General features: G+C 57.5%; 1 protein-coding gene across 1 annotated transcript in view; it reads right to left on the reverse strand.

Moving 5' to 3' along the window:
• The window catches only part of TMEM132D (transmembrane protein 132D), a 504,756-nt gene that overhangs the window by 53,033 nt on the left and 429,770 nt on the right, over window positions 1–21,953 (reverse strand). The window contains exon 5 of the mRNA XM_079152482.1: window positions 12,903–13,046. Coding sequence (XP_079008608.1) covers window positions 12,903–13,046 — 144 coding nt within the window. The remainder of the gene's footprint in view (window positions 1–12,902; window positions 13,047–21,953) is intronic.

Consider the following 21,953-nt stretch of genomic DNA (forward strand, 5'->3'; position numbering starts at 1 on the left):
ATCTGCGATTCCCACCCAGCCCTGCTCCCTCCCGGCCAGGGGATCTGTTGGTTCCATTGGGGGAACGTGGGATCCTTGGGGAGGGCCCATGCTTGGGATCCCTTGGTATGGACCTAGCCACCCCCTGGGCCTCTGGGAAGGGAAGGGATGTGGTCAGGGGAGAGCGGAGTCTGGCTTCTTTCTGGCCTGTGCCCAGGGACTCCCGAGCCTGCAAGTGGTGAATCGCCCTAGTTGACCCTTGCCTCTCTGAAAGCATTTCCCCCTTAAGATCACGTAGGCAGTGGACACACCGCAGATTCCCACTAGTGCAGCTCCACTGCCCCATTCTGCACAGAGGATGAGCTGTTTGGTAGAAGAGCAGGGGGAAGCAGCCACCGCCGGGATGCAAAGCTGGTCTTTGGGACCCAGAGTATTGAGCCCAGGCATCTTAGGATGTCTTCCCTCGTAGTGGCCAAGGCCGGAGAAGACGGGCCTCGGGAGGGGAGGCTGGAACACCGGAACACAGTCTCCCATCCTGCTCCAGAGAGGGGTTAGCCTCCCGGGATGAGAACAGCTCTACCCCTGGCTTTGTGATTCTCTCCACCATGCAAGGCGGCAGAGAATCACAGAGTCAGAACCCACCCTGAGACTTCTGCCAGTGCCTCTGAGAGAATGTCACATGTCTTACAATTGGTCACTCCATTGCGAGGGCAGCCAACAGAGGAAACCCGCACTGCTCGGCCCAGGAGCAAGGACCAGGGTCAGTGACGAGCAGCTCAGAAACAGAACCACGTCCTTGGACAGGCCTGGCCAGCCGCAGCTGCCAGAAGGAGAGCGCCGGCACCGAGTCGTGGTCAGCTGGCACCGAGGTGTGTTTAGTGAGGTGTGCTTAGCCTGTGAACTAAAGCTGCCATCCGGGCATCCTGGCCAAGCACGCTGGAAGAATTGGTGAAGTTAAAGTCTCAGGCGATGAAAAATCGATGGGAGAACAGGAAAAAGTGACGTTAAATGTGTTTTGTGGGATTGCAGGTAGAGCCAGCTCATTGTTACCTGTAGGACCGTAGCCGGCGCTCACTGGGGGCCGCAGGAGCGCCTGCTGAGTGGAGCCCTGCCCGGGTTGTGTCAGCCAGTGGAACCCATGCAGGCGGCCTTTCCAGAGGTGTGAATTCTACGGAGGTGGATGGGCGCTTGGAAACACTCGGTATGAGAAGCAATTTACATCGACGTGGAAAATGATACATGGCGTGGAATCGATTGGGGAAGGGGATTGAGAGTGATGTTGGAAAGCACATCAGATTTCACATAAGATGAACGGCAGGGCCAGTGTCAGGTGACATTTAAACAAGACTTGAAGAGGGTGAAGAACGGCTGCAGTCAATACTGCTGCTGAAAAATCCCGTAAGCATGCACGGCTCGGCCGACTGTGAACACGGCCCCAGATTGTGCCCAGGCAGTGTCACATGACTGTGAACACGGCCCTAGATTGTCCCCAGGCAGTGTCACATGACTGTGAACATGGCCTCAGATTGTCCCCAGGCAGTGCCACGTGCATTCACAATGGCAGGAGGCATCGCTGACCTTCCCACCCAGAGGCTGATTCTGCATCTCCCGCCTTGACCTCGGGTTTGGTCAGGTGTCTGGCATTGGCCAAGGGGCCATTAGCACGCATGACCCAAGTAGAGGTCATGAAGCGCACATGCACTGGGGCCCTCTCTCTGGCGACTCCTGAACCCTGGGACAGTCTGGCCTTCTCGAGGACAGGAGACACCCACGAATCCACCACACCTGAGCTGAGGTGCAGCCACAAGAATGGACCAGCAGGTCACTTCCACGGGCAGGGGACAAGCACTGCAGACAGGAACGGGGGCAAAGTCCCAAGTTCCTCCACTGTCCCCTGCTCATGGAGCATTGGCATGCGGAAGACACAGAGAGGCCAGCACAGCTGGAATGGCCAGGAGCCAGGGTTGGGGAGGGGCAGGGCTCAGGCAATGTTGGCCTTCTGGATTGTGGAGAGGACTCTGGTTTTTTCTTTGTTTTTCTCCTCCTTCTTCCTTCCCTCCCTTCCTCCTCCTCCTCCTCCTCCTCCTCCTCCTCCTCCTCCTCCTTCTTCTTGTGGGGCAAGAAGACTGAGAGGAGGACAGGACATGGTGGAGATCAGGGGCCCAGGAGAAGAGATGAAGATTTGGGGGAGGGGGCTGCCTCTCCCTCATGCAGACTGAGCTCCCCCATCCCCGGTGCCTTTTCTTACTACATGGAGGGGACTATCTTGTCCCCCAAGTCAGAATTCTGGAGGCCGTTGAAATCCCTCCTCCTCCTCCACCCCCAACACCGGGTCAGTCACCAGAGCTGCAGATTGCACCTGCCCGGTCCCCGAGACGCGTCCTCTCCCCTCATCCCGGCTTCCCCACTACAGATTCACATTCATCTTTAAAGAGACACCTGCATGGAAACATCTAGAATGACCAGATCTCTGGGTTCTGCGAGCCAAAGTGCCATATAGAAGGTGTCATCGCAGAACGGAATGGAACTGCCCCGTGGTCTTCCCACACTGGGGGAGGAGTCCCCTAGAGTCCAGTGACTCTGCCCACCCCAGGCTTGGCTGCTGGCTCCTAGGCACTCATCCAGGGTGGGTGGACGCAGCGTGGCTGGGGGCTGAGCTTCGCTCTCAGGGTGACAGACGGCCTCTTCACAGGTCACCTAGGAGCCCCAAGATCAAGTCCTGACTCACATGTTGGCCCTGGGACTTTGGCTGTCTTGTTGGCAGCCCCTTGGCCAGGGCTGACGGTACAGCCATGCAGGGTCAGTGTGGGAGGTGACCATTGGGAGGTGACCATTAGGAGGCCCAGTTAATGAGGAACAGCCAAAGTAACATTCAACCCGGCCAGTTGACTGCGTCCTTGATGTCAGAGGACGTGGCACCCCATCCTGCAGGGTGGAGGGGCGCCTCTCTGCTGCTCCCCAGGTCTCAGCTCTACTTCCCAAAGCCAAAGCTCACGGTAGCCAAAGGGCACATCGTACACGCTTTGGGGCACCGTCCTGTCTCAGAGAGAGAGAGGCTCCCCTGACCTGTGCCCATGAGTGCTTCCTTCTCTTTTAGAAGGAACTTGGCCAGCTCTGTCCAGGCCCCAGGTTGACTGTCGACAGCCATGAGACCTCTTCGGGCAGATATTTGCTGCCATCATTTAGAAGATGAGAGATTTTGCTGGAATATCTGGGTTTCTGGTCTCTCTTGAGGAGTCCGTTCCTCAGGCAGCACGGGGCCAGAGTCTGGCCAGAGGGACAGTTCTCGAAGCTGAGTGCCAGCTGTCCCCTGGGTGGGGACGTGCTGTTGTGCAGCAGACCCCCGACACTCCTGGTGCCCGGCTGAAGCCAAGGCCGGGTCCCTCGTCCCTTCTCAGTAAGCAAAGGTGGTCACTTTTCCTTTGCTGGAGGCAAATTTTTCTGTGACCGTGTTTATTATAAGCAAGTAAATGAGCTTATAATAAACAGCTTGGAGGAGGTGGGGAGGAGCCTGTCTCAGCGTGAGGCTCTGAGGCTGGGAATTGCGAGGCCTGAGCTGACCGAGCCCAGGCCCGGCTGAGCAGAGGTGGGACTCATTTGCTAGACAAACCCATCTGAACCCAGGTGGAAATCATTGCACTGAATTTCAAGTCTGAAGCCAATTAAGCTGAGCCGGGTGGAACCTGGGCTGGACCTATTTGTTTTTTAAATTACTGCCTATTCTCTGAACTGAACTCAAAGCTGAACTTGGAACCCAGAATGCCCACTTCTGCCTCTGAGGAGAGAGGCTCCAGGGCCCATCCCTGCTGCGGCACAGAAGCAGACAGGGGGCGGGCGGGCCACCTGGGGCACCGAGGACCGCTTACCGGTGGAATGCATCTCTAAGGTTCTGTTTGCCCTCCTCACCAGAGCGGAGAGGACAGAGCAAAGAACCACCCTTCCATTCCGAAGGACTTCTGAAGACAAAACGAAATGAAACAAACACAGATAACCGCCTGATCATGTGTCGGCACGAGAGGGAAGATCCATCGCCCCAAGCAGAGAATCCAGCATCTCCGGCGTTCCTGCCTGGCTACTCAGATCAGTTGTTCTCCCGGGACTGCTTGAGCTGACTCTGAATGGAACCCGGTCTGTCCTCTATCACCTATTTACCTATGGAGCGCCTGGCCACCTATGTCTACTGTCTGCGGTCTAGGTCCGTGTCCGTCTGTCCTCTTACCTACCTATCCTCCAGGAGCATCAACTGCATACCCCCTAGCCGTCACCCACGTCTCTTCACACTGAATTTAAGCCACTCTGCCCTGAAGTTTGGTGCACGCAGGTCAATGAACACATTCTTGTTTTCGAGAGGTCATTTCAGCCTCTGGAAAACCTCTCAATTGAGCTGCCTCAACCTTAATTCCTCTGACCTGCCCGGAAGCTGCCCCGGAGCCGCAGACCCTGGCACTGAGCTGCTGATTGGCTGCTGCAGAGCCACGAGGTTCGGAGCGAGCCAGAGCCTTCTGCAGGAGCCTCTTGCTGTTCTGGGGGGCCTCTGCCCGAGAAGATGATCCGGGATGTCACCTGCTCACCTATGGAGTGTGCAGAAGCCTTGGACATTTAAAATGTGGGTAGCCAAAGGCTCCCCCGCACATCTGCGGCTTACGCCCTGTCCCTCCAGTTCATGCTGCTGTAGCTCAGCCTTGCCTCTCTCTGCCTCTGCTGGGCAGAGCCTCGGACCCCATCTCCCAGCCACCTGATTCAGGTGAGCCCTAGTGGAGAAGGGTCCAGATGCCCTCCAAGGACAGAGGGCCTTGAGCTTCCCACTCCGTGCTGCAGACAGCCTCTCCTCACTGCCTCACCCCTGGCTGCCCTTCCTTTGTCTCATGGTTCATCAGAGGTCTCCTTGATCTGCTCCTGAGCCAGACTGCCTGGGTTCAAACCTGGGCACATCCTTGACCTCTGTGCACCTCAGTGTCCTCGTCGGCAACGCAGAACCGTGCGAGGACCAGAGCAGTCATTGGCGGGGAAGTGATGCTCTTATGCTGACTCAATACTTCATATAGCCATTGCAAATCAGGGCAAAACCAGACCATTTCACTTATTCAGAGTTAATTTTGTATGATCCTAACATTTTATGAGTGTTCAGAATTCATAAAACTAACATAAAACTAAATTCTTAATACATTCTAGATATTTCACATATTATGAAGAGGGAGATCACGAGCAAAGAACATGATTCATAAGGAGTGACAAGCGCCACCTTAGAGTCAGCCATCTGCTGCTCCTGGCTCCCTGCTATCTGCTCCCAATCCCTCCTCCCCAGGTGAGTGAGACCACGCATGTCCCAGCCACGGGGAAGCAAGCAGAGTGTGCCACCCTCAGGCCTGGCCGTGGACCCCCATGTGTGATTCCGCCCTCTCTCAGCTTCCCTAGCTGGCCACAGCAGAGTCCAGGGGATGTAGGTGCCACCAGCTTGGAAGACGGTGGGGACAGCAGGTGCTGGACTGTCAAGCAGCAGAGAAACCTCTTCCTGCTGTCAGGCCACCCCAGATACAGGGAGGGCTGCTTGTTGCAGCAGCAAACCTCAGCTTGTCGAATACATGCTCAGGTACCAGGCAGGAGCCCAGGGCCAAAGAGGCCCTGGGTGCTGGGTGGGATACTGTGCAGCAGGGTAGGGGGTCAGAGACGAAGTCTGAATCTCGTCACTTTCTTGTTCCTTTCAAGTTAGGACAGTGTGGGGTGAAGCTCAGGGCAGAATGTGCGTATCAGGTGCCAGTCCCCAGGTGAGATCCTGAGACCCGAAAACAGAACTCGCCACCTACCTGAGCCTCGGTCACAGGCCAGGGCCCCGGCCATTCACACAGAGAGGTGCAGCTTCCACCGCGTGGTCACGGAGGTGACGCCGCTGCCGTCCTCCCGGGGCCACAGGGCCAGCCTGGACCCTGCTCTCCCTTTTCCTGTGAGCCAACTCTACCTGTCAAGAAATGGAGCCTCCCGGCGTCCCCAGAGAGGCCCCTGCCCTCCCTGCTGGCGGCCACAGCCCCCACTTTAACAAAGTCACGTGTGACCTCAATACATGTCACCCGTCCATGCGTCACCTGCAGTTTTGTTCACGACCATTTTTTTTTTTTTTAACCTCTTCTTTATACCAACTGCTTTTTGAATGTAGTTTGGTCCTAAGAAAAACTATCCACAATATCACAGTTGGGTTTGCTGACGTGTTATCCTAATAAACAACACGACAACACAAAGCGACCAGGGAGAGCCTTCTCGTCATCTGTGCGGTGGCACCTTAGAAATGGCCGCATCCCAGGGCTCAGGACGCAGTACTTCCTTAGAGCCTCGCGGCTCTGTGGGCAACTCGGCCTCCAGAGCCCAGCCGAGGCCCCTCGGGGCTGTACCCGGGGGTCCTGCTCCTTTGAACAGCATTACACTCCGGCTCCTACTCAGCGGGATGCTGCTGCGTGGTCCACGCAGGGCCCATGACCACAGAGGACACATCGAGGCTTGCTGATGAGGTTCTGCACGTGCCAGCCCCACCATCAGACTCTCTGCTGCCCACGAGGCAGGTCCTCCCTGGCCGTTCATGGGCAGTACACGTCCCGGTTGGCCCAGGCCAAGGTGGTTTTGCACCAGGAATCACTAAGAACGTCCCCTTGAATTCTCACAAGTGACCCAGGGTGAGGAACGCACTAGAGTAGGTCCTGCCTGTGGTCACAGCTTGGCTGTCCCCACCGACTGCGTTATTCCCTGGGCACCGGAGTCCTGGCCGCTGCGTGTCTGGTTTGACACGCCGGCCACTTCCTGTCCTGGGGGATGGCCCACTTTCCACTCTGCCCAGGGAAAGGGTGTCACCCATGAGTCTGGCTGTGTCCTCTCCAGTCCCGGCCTTGGCCACTAGCATCGGCTGAAGGTCCCCACTGTGCTCCCAGCTGCCCCGCCCCGTCCAGGCCCCGCCTCCCGCATAGTTCAGGACTCCTCGGCTCCCGTCTGCCGTTCCTGGAGCAGCCTCCTGATGCCTGGCCCCCCTCACAGCCCCGTCCCTGCTGCGGCAGCTGGGTCTCCAGCAGCAAGATGGACCCTGGCACTCACCGGATGCCAGCCCAGCCCAGGCCCGTGCCATGAGCCTCAGGTGTGCGCCCTGCATGTGGCATCACCGATGGCCACAGCAGCTGCACGCCAGCCGCCCTCCCCAGTTCTTCACAACAGGACCGAGCGGCTCTGTCACCACGCGTTGGTCTGCTTCCTGCCCCTGGGCACTGGGACAGCCCTCGGTCAAGGGAACTGGGCTGGTTCTGAGAGCAGGCTGGGCAGATTCGGGCCCTCTGGACCCTTCCCTGAGGACCCCACTGCTGCCGGGCGGACAGCCTGAGCTGGCCTGTGGGGGCCGCCACTCATGTGGCCAGTCTCCGCACCCTGGCCTGCCAAGCAGCAGAAGGAAGGAGGCCGTCCTAGATGGGCCCACCCTCCAGCCGATGGCATATGCGCGAAGGCACCCGGCTGGGTGAGCCGAGGCCGGAAGGAGCACCCCCGGAGGACCGCAGACTTCCTGGGGAATCCCTGCACGCTGTGCCGAGCCATGACGCCTTGGGAGCTCTGGTGAGTACCTGCAGTCTGCACACCACGCCCCGAGGACAGGCCAGGGTTACGCCCCGCAGCCAGGTGAGGGTCGCGGATGGAGCAGGGCTGCTGCCCGCCCGAGGGGCACGAGGTCAGCAGTTGCTGTGTCATTCAGGAGGTGTTATCCAACAGCCCTGAGGAGCAGAAGGGGGACAGAGAGGACGCGAGGGACACCCACTGGGAGAGAAAGGCCAGAGCGCACGGCTGGCTCGGTGACGCAGGAGACGCAGGCCAGTGAAGGCGGCACCTCGGGAGCTGGGAGACTAAGGCCACCGACTCCCCTGGGCTCCAGGAAGAGTGCCCAAGGTCCTCCGCCCAGCCAGCCGGTGCTGGGCGCCCCACCTGCGGAGCCAAGACAGCACCAATCTGCAGAAGGTCTCGCAGCAGCAACAGGAAGCTATTCAGACCCGGAGGGGCTCTGGAGCAGAGGCGGGGTGAGCAGCAGGCCCCTCCAGCAGAGCAGCCCAGAGCTCCAGCCCTGCCTTCCGTCAGAGGGCGTCCGCCCACAGGGCAGCCCTGGCTGCAGCCTCCGCCCGGGTCAGCTCCGCCCTGCCTCCATCCACAGCTCTCTCAGGCCAGGACTCCCTGCCTCAGGGACTTTGCACCTGCTTTTCCATCACCAGAGCTGTTCTCCTCTCTGGGTTCCCAAGACTCGCTCACGACTGCCCATGGGACCTGCTTTCAAAGTCAGCTTTGCAGTGATTAGCACGCTCAATGACCACGATGACTGAGGTGCAGTACCCAGACGTGTGGGCACACACACACCCCTGAAGAGCCAGCGGGCGCGTGGCACCATCATGGCACCATCACAGACAACGTAGGACACACGTGTGTAAAGCAGCACACGCGCAGTCACACGTACGGAGTACGGGTTGGACATGAGACATGAGAAAATGTCTCCTACTCTCTCCTCTGTGGAGGAGACTGAGATTACACACAGGAAATGACAGCCTTTCCCTACGGAAAGAGGACAGACATGAGACAGGACACGCACACGTATCTACACGCGTGTGCACAACTGCACTGCGGCATGAGGTGAGCTACACGTGTGTGTGCCTGTCTTCTCTGCGCCCGCACACAGGAAGCTGCGGTCTGAGCTACGTCACAGGACACCGGGAGCCATGTGCTGGCAGCCACCGTCCCCAGCCGCCCCCCAGTTGGAAGCTCATGAGAACAGGATGTCTCTGCTCTGGCTGGCTCTGCAGTGCCCGAGACATCCGTGACGTCTCCCGAATGGCTGGTTTTCACACTTACGCCTCATGACCAGGAGCCTTCGTGGGGCCTTCCCCTTCTGCACGGGGTCTCCGTCCTACCTCACAGCACCTTCCCCAGGGCTGGGCCGCGCCTCTGCTCTTCACCAACGCCCCATCCTGCCCGGGGCAGCCTGGTCCCTGCTGCCCGACCTGGGCTTCCGTCTGCCGGAGAGGCCTGGCCTGCAGCACCCCTGGGCCCTCCCGGCTGCAGGATTGGCCGAGAGAATCGCTGCTCAGGAACCCGAGGCTCTGAAGAGGAATCTTGCCCGCCTGCGCCTCCTGTGGCTCCGCTTTCCTCAGCGAGGCGTCTGTCCTCCCTAGCTGCACTCGGAAGGGCCCGAAGCTCGGTTTTCATCTCAGTCACAAACACTCATTACAACTTCCAACACTTTCTCTCTCCGGATCAAAGACCTTCCCCTGGGGGACGACGGCAGAAGCACGTATAAGTCACCCTGAAATTGAAATGGAGATTCTGAGGGCAGCTCTCGCAACAGGAACCACAGATGCTGACGGGCCAAGAACAGAGGCCCCCTCTGGACACAGAGGCCCCCTTTGGAGTGCATGACACTCACACAGGGCCACACACACACGCACACGCACACACACGTTTGCCTCCAATTCCCCTGGTGACGTCAACTCTGTTGGTCCCAGGTTCAGGAACGTGGCTCTGGCTGGGCACTAATTAGGCACCATTGTCTCAGTGAGTGAGGTTCCCTGATGTAAGTGGGGCCCACGGTCGCAGCAGGCACACGCAGATCCACATTAAGCATGCCGTGGAGACAGGCTCACCGGCAGAGAGCTGACTCCTAAATCCTGCCCCGCAGGACATGGCGAAGTTGGACTGCCAAAGGAAAATCCCACAGTTCCGTGCCAGTCACACGCTTTCTGTTGGTGATCCTGAATGTTCAGAGGTACGAATGACGAACGGCCTGCGTCAATGTTTCCCTCTCCTCACAGCAATCTCTTTTCAGTCACAGAACTAGACGCCAAATCAATACTTCCCATCACAGCAAAGGAGGGGAGCCAGCAAAGCTCACCCTGGTGGCCCTTAGGAACCTGGAAGGCACTGACCTGCAAACCAGGTGGCCACCACCACCGGGAAGCCCTTGACCCTCTGGCTGGGTGGCGCATCCATGTGAGTGGACACAGTTCCTGGCCAGTCCCGGACACAGGGCCAGGCCGGTCCATCTCTGACCTGTTTTATCCCATTTTCTATGCCTCTCCATTTCCTCAGGAGCTGAGTCCCTGCTACTCTTGATTTTGACCATCAAGGAGAAAAATCTACACAGAGTGTTCCAACACGTCTCCAGGAGCAGACAGCCGCGAGCTTGCGCAGGATGTGCTCGCTCCCCAAGCACGGCTGTGAGGGAACCATGCTTAGTCCATGGCAGAAGGCCCGCAGGCATCTGCAGCGCGGCGGGGTCTCAGCCTGCCGGCAGGGGACCACAGGGAGGGAAGGCCGCTCAGAGCCCTCCAGCAGGGCGTCGGACAACTTCCTCCGTTAAGAATGAGGTGGTGCACTCATACACTGCTGGTGGGAATGCAAACGGGTGCAGCCACTACGGAAAGCAGTATGGAGACTCCTCAGAAAACTTGGAATGGAACCACCACTTGACCCAGCTATCCCACTTCTCAGTTTATATCCCAAGAACTTCAAATCAGCACACTATAGTCACATCAATGTTTATAGCAGCTCAATTCACAATAGCTAAACTATGGAACCAACCTAGGTGCCCTTCAACAGATGAATGGATAAAGAGAATGTGGTATATATAGATGATGGAATATTACTCAGCTTTAAAGAAGAATGAAATTCTGGCATTTGCTGGTAAATGGATGGAGTTAGAGAGTATCATGCTAAGTGAGATAAGCCAAACCCCCCAAAAACCAAAGGCCAAATGTTTTCTCTGATATGTGGAAGCTAATTCACAATAAGCAGGGGTGCTAGGGAAGAATAGAGTTATCTTGTATCAGGTAGAGGGAAGTGAAGGAAAGGGAAGAGGCTGTGGGGGTAGGAATGATAGTAACAGGAACAGACATTATCACCTCATGAGAATGTGTGACTGCATGACCCATGTGATCCTGCAATATGTGCAATCAGAAAACTGAGAGATCACACTCCATTTATGTATGATCTATCAAAATGTATGAATGCATTCTACTGCCATGTACAACTAATCAGAACAAGTAAAAAAACAGAAAGACTATCAAAAATAAGAAGGATGGGTGGCAGCTTCTGCTGAGTCTGCCTGGGCCTCTCCTGCACGGAAGGCAGGTGAGCTCCCAGCAGGCTGGCAGGGGCCCCGCCCACTCTGCAGCCACCCGCGACCTCCACCACGCACCCTGTCCTCAGCGGGCTTACGGCCCAGTAAGGAGAGTCAGATGATGAATAGATTAGTGCAAAGATGCACATGTGCACCTGCGAAGAAATAAGCAAACACGCAGGCACTGGAGCAGGGAGGGGGAGGTGCAGCACGCAGTGCCCCCAGGTGTGCACACAGAGTCCCTGAGGTGTGCAGTGTCCCCGAGCTGTGCACACAGTGGCTCAGGGGGGCCCTGCTGAGAGGTGGACTGAGGGAGCAGGCCACCCACACGCCTCGGGGGAGAGGCCAAGCAGAGGCGGGAGGGCAGCCCATGTGCAGGTCAGCTGTGAAGACTGCGGCACAGCAGGAAGGAGAGGTGAGGGGCATGCGGGATCAAGGGGCCTGCAGGCAGCGTGTAGCCCTCATGTGCTCGGCCTGCTGTGAGCCCCTGTTTCTCTGCTGGGGTGGGAGGGACGCACGGAGGGCCTCTGAATTTGCACTTTGCACCCCGGCTGCTCGAGAGGAGGCAGGTGGGCAAGGGAGACCCGGGAGGCCAGCAAGGAGGCCGTCACCTTGATCTAGGGGAGGTGTGGGGCCCTGGACTGGGGAAGGAGGGTTGGATTCTAGATGTATTTTGAAGCATGACCAACAGGATTTGCTGAAGGTTGGATATGGGAGAAAGAAAGAAGAAATCAAAGATGAACCAAGACCTTGACCAGAGCAACTGGAAGGAGCTGCCATGTTTAACAAGAAGAAGATTCCGGAACAAGCCGGTTGCAGTGGCGGATCATGGAGGGACTCACACTGTCTTGCTTCTCCCCTACTCTTGACTTCTTGCTGAGCTCTTAAGGGCAGGATTGTGCCTCTGGTTTTGTGTCCCTGGCATGGAGCATAGGACCCAGCACCTGGTGGGGCTTCGGCTTGCGTCTGCCAATGGCCTTCTGGGTGGGACGGGAGCTCGCTCCCTGCCAGGCAGAGAGGTGAGGGTCCCAACTGTTCAGAAGCAGCGGGGCCCACTCTGCCTCCAGGGCCTGGTTCCCCGAGTTGCTGGGTGCTCCCTCAAGGAGGCCCTCCTGGCTTGTCAGCCAGCCGGGCTCTGGGCTGGGCGGTGGCCTCACAAACCCATTCTCCTCTGCTGCCCCGAAGCCTGCTACCAGGTCCCGCAGAGCGGCCTCATCCGGCCCCGCCCACCTCCCGCCTGCCTTTATCTTGAGTCACGTGTGCATTCAATTTAAAAAGAGGAAGAGGAGCAGCAGGGAAGGAGGCATGGATGGGGTTTAGGCGGTCATCCTGTCCCTCACTCCGCCAGGCAGAATCTTGTGGGAGGGTTGGGAAAGGAGGGAACCGAGGGCGGTTCCTTGTCTCCCTCGGCCAGTTTGGGAATCGAAGTCGGGGTGACCGTACACTAAACTCCACTGACCACACAATTGCGTGGCTGCAAGATCATCCTGGGCCACAGGCAGCCAGCCCTGCGCTCCTCCTCCCTGCCCCTGGCAGCCCCGGTGGGTGGAAGGTGGCCGCCAGCAGTGTGGTGGTCCCTGCAGCCCACCCTGCATCCCCAGGGGCCAGGAAGACGCCCACGGCACTTGGCACACAGGAAGGTCAGGCGAAGCCGGCCCAGAGACTGGGGAGCCCCTCATTCTGCTCTGCCTGGGGCCTGGGAGGACCCCTGACGGGAGGGGCAGGATCCCCGAGGGGCAGGACTGGGGCCCCAAGCCCGTGGGGGGGCCAGCGGTCATGCTGCCGGGACAGGGTGCCAACTCGCCTTCACCACGTCTTCGTCAGAGGACCTGCACTCCACGGACTCCAGCAGACTGGTCACCGTGCCGTCGTCCTCCACGGAGACCACCTTCACGGGGACGGCCACGGTCTTCCCCGTGAGCATGGCCGTGTTCAGGATCTCCGCCTCCTGGAAGAGGAAACACAGCTTCCGTCACACCTAGTCCCGCGGCCCGGACCTCACCTGCGCAGGTGGCCATGGCCCAGCCTTTGTGCAGACTCAGAACTCCTGGGGTGGTACCAGCCCAGGGGCCAGGGAGGCCCGGGGTCATCGTCCGTCCTCCCCTGGATTTCTGCAGGGAGGACATGGCAGGGAAGGGGCAGGAGCGCGGGTGTGGAGCGAGTCAAGTCGATAGCGAGTCCAAACCTTCCCACCGCCAGGCAACCTTTCCATGCCTCCCAAAGCTCCCAGCAACCATCCCAGCAACTCGTTTCATAGGCCGCACAGAGAGCTTTTATAACTTGCCCAAAGCCACATAGCTTGAGTAATGAAGGTGGAGTTCGAACCCAGGAATCTGGGCTCCTGGGTCCACTCGTGCATTAGAGACGCATGTAAGTCTAAACTTGCACATGGTGGTTCCGACCCAGCCCTCCACCACCAGCCAGAGGCCAGGCAAAGCGTCCAGAACCTTTCCTTCACTTTCCTACGGTTTCCAGACCTTGGGGTCCTGGCCTCTGTATGGCTGCAGGCACACCCCCAGAGTGGCTTGCCACACCTGTGCAGAGGGTGCGCACACACACACAGGAGCACATACACACACAGGAACACACACACACACAAACAGACACAGGAGTGCACACACAGACACACACATACGCATAGGAGCACACACACACACGCATAGGAGCACACACACACACACACACACATACACATACACACAGGAGCACACACACACACACATACACATACACACACACATACACACAGGAGCACACACACACACATACACATACACACAGGAGCACACACACACAGGAGCACACACACATGCACACACACATACAAACACATATACACAGGAGCACACACACATATACACAGGAGCGCACACACACACATACACACACACAGGAGCACACACACACATACACATACACACAGGAGCACATACACATGCACACACACATACAAACACATACATACAGGAGCACACACACACATACACATACACACAGGAGCACATACACATGCACACACACATACAAACACATACACACAGGAGCACACACACACACAGGAACACACACACATACAAACACATATACACAGGAGCACACACACATATACACAGGAGCGCACACACACACATACACACACACAGGAGCACACACACACATACACATACACACAGGAGCACACACACATACACACAGGAGCACACACACACACATACACATACACACAGGAGCACACACACAGGAGCACATACACAGGAGCACACACACATGCACACACACGTACAAACATACACACAGGAGCACACACACACACACACACACACAGCGAGGTTTCGCCCTGAGTGCTTCCTTCCCTGTGATGGACGGAGCTGCAGGGGCTGTGCCCGCGGAGTCCCAGGCATCGCGTCTCCGTGGCATCCGAGTGCCCGGGGTGGCAGCCTGCGGGTGCACAGCCCATCACGCTGAGCCGACTTTCTGTTTCTTACCGCGAGGTCCTGCATCCTCCACGGGAGGAGCTCGACCTTTGGGATGCGAATACGTGGGGTTTCTCTGGATTTCAACTGTAAGAGACGGGCTCCGGGTGGGAGCGCCCCCGACTTAGAGACCACGCCTCACGCGGAATCACTTAGGCCTCTGGCCACGGCCTCCGGTCCCGGCCTCCGCGCTTCCTGCTTCCTCTCCTGAGGGCCCAGTTTGACTTCATTGTATTTTGGGTAAAAATGTAGTGACAAATGATGGGGCAAACTCCATATATAAGGCCCCTTCCCACGGCCTCCAGGAGGGGAAAGCCCACCTCCCATTTCCACTCTCAGAGGAAGTGAGTGGACGCGTGACTCTGGTCCACGCAGGCTTGGACCAGGTTTGTCCTGAGCCCAGGACACACCAGCACAGACCCTTCGAGCACGCATTTGTCCTTCCTGCGGGCAAGTCCCCATGCTGCCGTGCCGCCACGGGGCCGTCTATGTGCCGTGTGGCATTCTTGGGTCCCTGGCAACACCATGGCACAACTCAGGGCTCCTGAGAGGCTGGAGGGGGCAGAGAAGCAGAGGCTGGGGTCGCGTTCCTGAGGTGGTCGTGGCCCTACGGTGAAGCCACCGGCATTTTCTTGAGCCAAACACATTATTGTCTATTCCAGGGAAAGAGCAACTCTCCCCCTTCTGCTAGAGAGCTGATAGCCCATGTCTAGTGTGGGTCCCTCTGGAAACAGATCCTAGGAAGCGGCTCCAGAGCAATTCATTTGAGGGGTTCAGGAAAGTCCAGGAGCCGGTGGGGATGCAGGAGGCAGAGGCTGACATCCCCCGCGAAAGGCGTCATCTTCTGTGTGTGTGTAAACGCACGTACACTTCGGTGCACTGAGGTCTATTAGGATTCCCCTGCAGGGAAAAGTTGTAAAATACACACCAAGGAAGTGTAAAAATACACACCGCGGCTGCTTACTGAGGGGCCGAGGTATTGATAGACTAGCTGCAGGAGCTGCCAGGGTCCAACGCCTGTGCCCGGCCTCTGTGTGCAGGTGAAGCCCACTGCTCCTGCCTCAGAGGGTGGCCCTCGGGCCGGGGAGGAGCTCTGCCCTGGAGGGGCGTGGGGAGCAAGGGCCTGGGGCTCTGCAGACTCTGCCTCCACACGGGGCGGATTGCTCATCACACGGAGGATGACGGGCGGAACCAGGGTCAGCGCTGACCCCTTTTGCTTTAATTTCCTCGTGTGTCTGTGTCCTGGTTCTCTGCTCCAAGTACCAGCACTGACATTTATTCATGTTCACTCTTAGAATTAATTTTAAAACAGAGAAGAGAAAAAGAATGTCACCTAGGTCTGCGGAGATGAAACTGAGAACGGGCTCTTTAAGGAGGTAGACGTCAAGCTACCTGGCACACAGGTGTCTGGAGGAGGTACGCAAAGGGGTGTTTCCTACGGGGGTGGGGGTGCTAGTGAGGCCTAGAGAGTGGGGTCCGCTCTGAACAAACGGGATTTGAGTTCTGTATCGAGAAGAATTTCCCCATGACCTTTTTTAATCTTTTTAAGGGAGGACAGTGCCTCTGACGGGGGAGGCTGTCCATGTTGCAAGCTTCACTATTTTCTCTTCGGGAAACTTGCCTGTCCTTGCATAAGTCCTGCAGGACACTGGCCAAGGAGCGAGCAGGCATGTCAGACCCTCTCCCTGGAGTGCGGTGGATCCCCTTTGGCCCTGAGCAGCCTGCAGGTGCCCTGGGGCCTTGCTCTGGCTTTCCCTGGCCCCTGCCTTCCTGAGGCCTGCTGGTCCAGCTTCCTGCCTCCTTCCCTCGGACACCCACCCGCATCCTTCCAATAAATGCCTTTTTCAAAAACTTCACTTTGCTTACGAAGTACCCTAATTAGTAACGTTGACCTGGAAGGTAATTAGATGAAAGCAGAGTGGTTTGTGAGGTTTCCTTGAAGCTCCCATTGAGATGCAGGCTTTGTACTTCTTTAGCCATTTTCAATCTCAGTTCTTGCTTAACAGTTATCAATCTAATTGTTCAACTTGCAAATTGAATGCTGCCTAAGCAGAGCCTGGGACCAGGACTGTGAAGCAGCAGTTCATTTGCAGGAGGCCAGGGAGGCAGGGAGGGAGCAGTGGGGACAGGGCCCCAGCGGGCTTCACCCTGCAGAGGCCTCACCTCCGGGGACTGTCTGACCAGCAGCCGCTTCTGCTCCTGGGCTGCGGGTCCCCGGGTCTGCAAATTGCAAGCTTGGGCACAGGCTTCCAGGAGGCCAGGGAAGCCCAGGAGCACCAGGTGGACAGCCGTGTGGAACGACCTGAGGTGGGGACAGGTGAGGCAAGGACAAGTCTTCACTCACAGAAATGCCCAGCACGTAGGAGGCTGAGGGGGTTGATACGTGGGCTCCAGAAATGTCCCTCAGTTGCTCCCCTGTGGGGAGACACATCCCCCATGATAGCCAGGTATTGCGTAAGTGTCTTTGAAAAAGAATCCCACCTGGCTTCTCATTTGCATGGTGGCAGGTGGCCGGCATTTACGGGAATTCACACAGCAGGTTTCAGAAGCACAGCTCTTGTGTGTGCTGGGAGCCAGGGAAGACGGCAAGCTCCCTGAAGAGACCACACCTGCCACCTCACCAATCAGGCAGGACTAGACCGACCGGCAGTGCTGACCCCACAGGCCTCAGGGGGACGTGCCCACCCCGATCCAGGCCTACGCTGTCAGGACTGACTGTCTGGGGAGCCAGACAAGCTTAGGGAACACAGCTGGGATCTGACTATACTTAGTAGCTTTCTTATTTTCTTCTGATGCTTTGGCAACATTTTACTGCCGAATATACTGGGCAACACTAACGCTCGGGTCAACCATGGACCACGCAAGGTGGTCTCACTTGACGGTCCCGGTCACCTAACAACACATGCATCAGAACATAGCACCGACGTGACTGCGTTTGCCTATTAGAACAAACACAAAAGAAACAACCAACAGTAGATAAAACATGTCCATTTCTTCCGTGTTTGCCCATTCTTCAAAAGGCCTTGGAGGCAATGTGGAGTTTTAGGACATGAGCGTCGAGGGATCTAGCTGCAGACCACAGAATCCGCCACAGAATCCGCTCCAGCTTGCTTCAACAGAAACGAATGCATTCGGGAAAACCCATGGGACAGAGATGCCAGCCAAGGTCGATGTCAGAACTACGGATTGGGCCTGCCAGGGACCTGCTGAGTCTATCAGAACTACAGAGCTGACCCATCAGAGAGATGGTTCTAGAACCTCATTGTCTCTCCTGCACCTGAGCCAGGAAAGTGCATGCTTCCCCAGGGCGGAAGCTAAATACGGAGCAGGTGCATCCGATGGGTGGGGCGGGGCCCACCAGCCTGCCCCCCCACAGCCCTCCCTCTCAGGGAGACCGGGTGGAGTGGATTTGGGGAATTTGCCAGGGAAGAGGGGCCCAGAACAGTGGAGGCTGTCCTGAGGAATCTTGGACAGTTGCCAACAATGGATTCCCACTACACATATCAAGACTATGTGCTCCAGAATAGTACGAAAAGCCTGGTGTTGCAGTACAGAAGGTTCTTCTATTAATTCTCTTAAAATTGTGTAATTAGAATTCATTGGTAAAGGATTGGAATTATTTTCCCTCTGCTTTCAACCCTACCTCCCAACGCCTCGAAGCAATGGAAACATGAGAGTCTTGGTCCACAGTGGAATAAAGTCCAGGTCATTGAACATGAGAGGGAGACAGGAGTGCCAACTCAGGCTTCGTGGGAAAATAAATACGCTGCTTAAGACAGAGGCGCAGATCACACGGGAAAGGGTTTTCTCCTCCTGCCGTGAGATGCATTATTCAGAGATCCTACACGGAAATGACAGACTAAAACAAAGAGCTACAGGTGATACGACAGGTACCGAGGATCAAAGAGACGTCGGGTCATCACGCTGGCCCTGAGGTGCCTGCAGGGGGAGTCCAGCTGGCGGCAAGGCACTGGCAAACACGCCACTCCCTGCCAACTTTCAATTGTCCCTCCATTCCTCCCTCCCCATGGTGACCGAGAAGCCCGGGTGGCCCACATACAAGATGGGGTGGGGCAGATACAAGATGGCGGCAGCTGTCAGCCTGGGTGCCCGCGTTGCCTGTGAAGGCGTCCCTGGGACCAGCACGGGACAGGTGGCAGGAGCAGCAGAATGCTTTCCTTGCCATACGTCAGTGTGGCTGGAGCTACTCCTCACTGCCACCTAAGTGGCCACACCTGAAGAGTACACAGCACTCCAGCTGCAGGAAGAAACTCAGGCAGGGAACTCGGGGCCACCCCCAGCCTCGCTGAACTGCTCAGCTGCAAAACCTCCCCGCGGCAGGAGGCTGGCCCTTCCGGTTGGCCGCCCGACCTCCCTGTCTTGAGGTGAGTGTCCCCAGCCTGCGCGTCTGGAGACCTGGTGCTCCTGGCGTGCCCTAGGCGATGCCCTACAGGCCTCACTCACTGTGGCTGCTTCCTTAGGGCTTTTCAGTTCATTTCCCAGCAAAGGTCGATGACCTAACAGCAGAGTGATTGGCCACTGCCCTGGCTCTGCTCGTTTCTCTGCTCTCTCTCCCTCCAGTACCCACCACTGCAGGGACGGTGGGACGAATCTTTGACTGACAGCACATTACACAGGAGGAGCTGGCGGTGCCCAGGGAAATCCCCACCTCATGGGCAATCCTGCCACACCGCCACAAACACCCTGGGAGGAAAATATGGGGCAGCTTGGCCTCAGCATCCCATGCAGATGTGTGTATAGCTCCATTGCTTGAAGTCCATCAGCTCCTGGGTCTGATGGCTCCGGCCGGCGTGGACAGCGGCTGTCTTTTGCAGTCACGCCGGAATCAAATGAAAGATGCTCCCACATCGGGGAAATGGCCCGACTTCACCTGGCAGAGCCCACAAGGCTGGGTCAGTTCCCGTGCCCTTCACGTGATCCATGCCCTGGAGCACACCCCTGGGCGTCCTTTTAAAAACTGCAAATGTCACCATGTTACCAAGGTTGCCCCTGCTCTTGCTGAAACACTGCATTTGCCAAGGAGTTTCTAACAAGAGGCCACAGAAGGCAGCCCTTCCCAGCCCACTGTCCGTCCTCAGGAGGACGTGTTGACACAGTGCTGCACTGGGCTCCGTGCACACAGCAGCGTGGACGTGGTCCACGTGCTTCTGTGTCACAGGTGGGACTTCCTCCCTCCCGCCTCCCGCTTCCTCCCCTTAGTCAGCACACTGCTCTTGGTTGGCTTCTTCAGCTGTGATATTTATAATGTCAAGGAAACACCTCTAATCAGGAGATAATGTCACCCGAAAGACAAATGCCACATGGTCTCAGGTACACGTGGGATCAAAAGAATAAATCCTGCGGGAAGGAGGAGAGGGTAGCTGCGGGGGCCGGGGGCCTTACAGGGGTGGGCTGGAGAAGTCCCGGGAATCCAGGGAGCGGCCTGGGATGTAGCTGAGAAGGACATCCCAGACGTACAACAGGCCTGCACCTCGAGAAGGGAGAGACCCTAAACGCTCGCCAGCCACATGCGTGAGGTGATGCGTGCAGTAATGGCTCCATGAGGTGGCCCTTCACCGGGAAACCCAAGCATCGTGCTGGACACTTGGATAAGATTTCATTTGTCGATTATGCCTCAATAAAACTGGGGCAAGGCAGAATGTCTTGATCCCTGAGCAGGCAGACACGCCTGTCGCTCGGTGGGATGCCCAGGCCACAGGGAGAGGCCACACGATTGACCTGGAGGGCAGACCCCCCAGAAGCCCAAACGTGGAACGCAGGAGGCCTCGTGGGGACTGCCGGCCTCCCTCTGGCTGCGCTGGATGAGAGACCCCTCGGGGGAGCCGCCGGCTGACCTGGGTCCACCCCAGGTCCACTACAGGAAACCGTAAGAACAGAGGTGGCCTCCTGCCGCTCTGCCCTGGTGGGTCCTTGCACAGCTGTAGCCGCCCAGCAAGCCCCAGCCCATTTTGGGGGACGAGAACGCGGGCCTGCCCATCCCCTGCTGGTGTCCCTCCCGTCTAACCTCCCCTTCAGGCCCTGGAGGTCAGGGTGTGGCCATCGTGCTCCGACCTAAGGAGGTCTCCTGCTTTGTTCAGACGCTGAAGCTGCCCGGTGAAGGCCAGAGTGTGTCTGTCACACGCCTGCCCAGCAGGGAGTGGGCTCCGCAGCCTGCGCACAGTGGGTGTTTTTGCCTGGGTTGCTCTTTGTTGTTGGGTGTGTTGTGCAGGAGGTGGGCTGGCAGCATCTCTGGGCTTGACCCACCGGGGGCCAGCTGTGTCCCCCCCAACCCCAGCCTTGGCTGTGACAACCCAGCATGTCTTCAGACACTGCCAAATGTCCCCTGGAGTGGTGAGGGGCTGCTCTCAGCTGAGAAGCACAGCTGCAGGGCTCCCTGGAGGGCTGGGTCTCTCCTGGAGCCTCCTGGGCATGCTGGGGCCACTCGATGACAGTCTCCCTGTGGAGAGCAGTGACGGAGGGTGGGGGAGCAGTGACTGAGGTCAGGGCTCTCTGATGACCTCGTGGCTGCGGCACGCCTGGTGCCTGGGACTGTTCCTGTGCAAGGGCACAGGGTGCTCAGCTGCCGTGGCAACGCCCTGCACGAGGAGGCTGTGCAAGAGTCCTGCCAGCTCTGACCTTGACCTCAGGCACCCAGCTCCCGGAAGGAAGGAACTCCTGTGCTCGACGCCACAGTGTGAACAACTGGCTTCTCCAGTTCCGCCCGCCCTACACTAACTTTAAACAGTGGACTTTCTTGAGAGCCACACCGAGCTCCCAACACTGCACTTGCAGCTGCGGAACAGCTACTAGATGTTCTGGTTTCGTAACTTTCCTGAATACAAAGAATAACGGTTGCGTAGTCTTTAACCTGATATTTAAATAAAGATTGCTGGAGTTACTCTTCAGATCTGCATCTCCATCAGAGCAGGCTCCACCTGATCCAGGCTTCATCTTCAAGATCTGTGTCTGTGCATCTTCATTTTCCAGTCCCCCTTCTCCCTTGCTGGACTTGAGAGTTTGGTTGTGCTGGTCATGACATCTCCCCAGCTCCGGATCCTCCTGCACCACAAGCTGAGTTAGGGTGAAGTTTTGCCCAGGACTTCCCTGACCTTGCCTTCTTCTGGGATCCACCTGCCAGAACTTTCTGCTGCCCTCTGTTCACTGAGACTCTCCTGGACCAGACAGGGGGTCTATGCGAATGAACACACAGAGGAACAGAGACGTCAGGTGACGCAGCAGCGTGGATGGAAGCCGGACCCCACCCTGTGGGCAGGACTGTAGCGTTCTTCTCCCATCAGCAGCCAGGGTGGACGCCACCGTGGACGGGCTTCGTGCGACTAGAACTGGCTTCGCGCCGCAGACGTACCTTGGAGTGTGAATGA

This window comes from Sciurus vulgaris (assembly GCF_902686455.1).
Source record: "Sciurus vulgaris genome assembly, chromosome: 8".
NCBI lineage: Eukaryota > Metazoa > Chordata > Mammalia > Rodentia > Sciuridae > Sciurus > Sciurus vulgaris.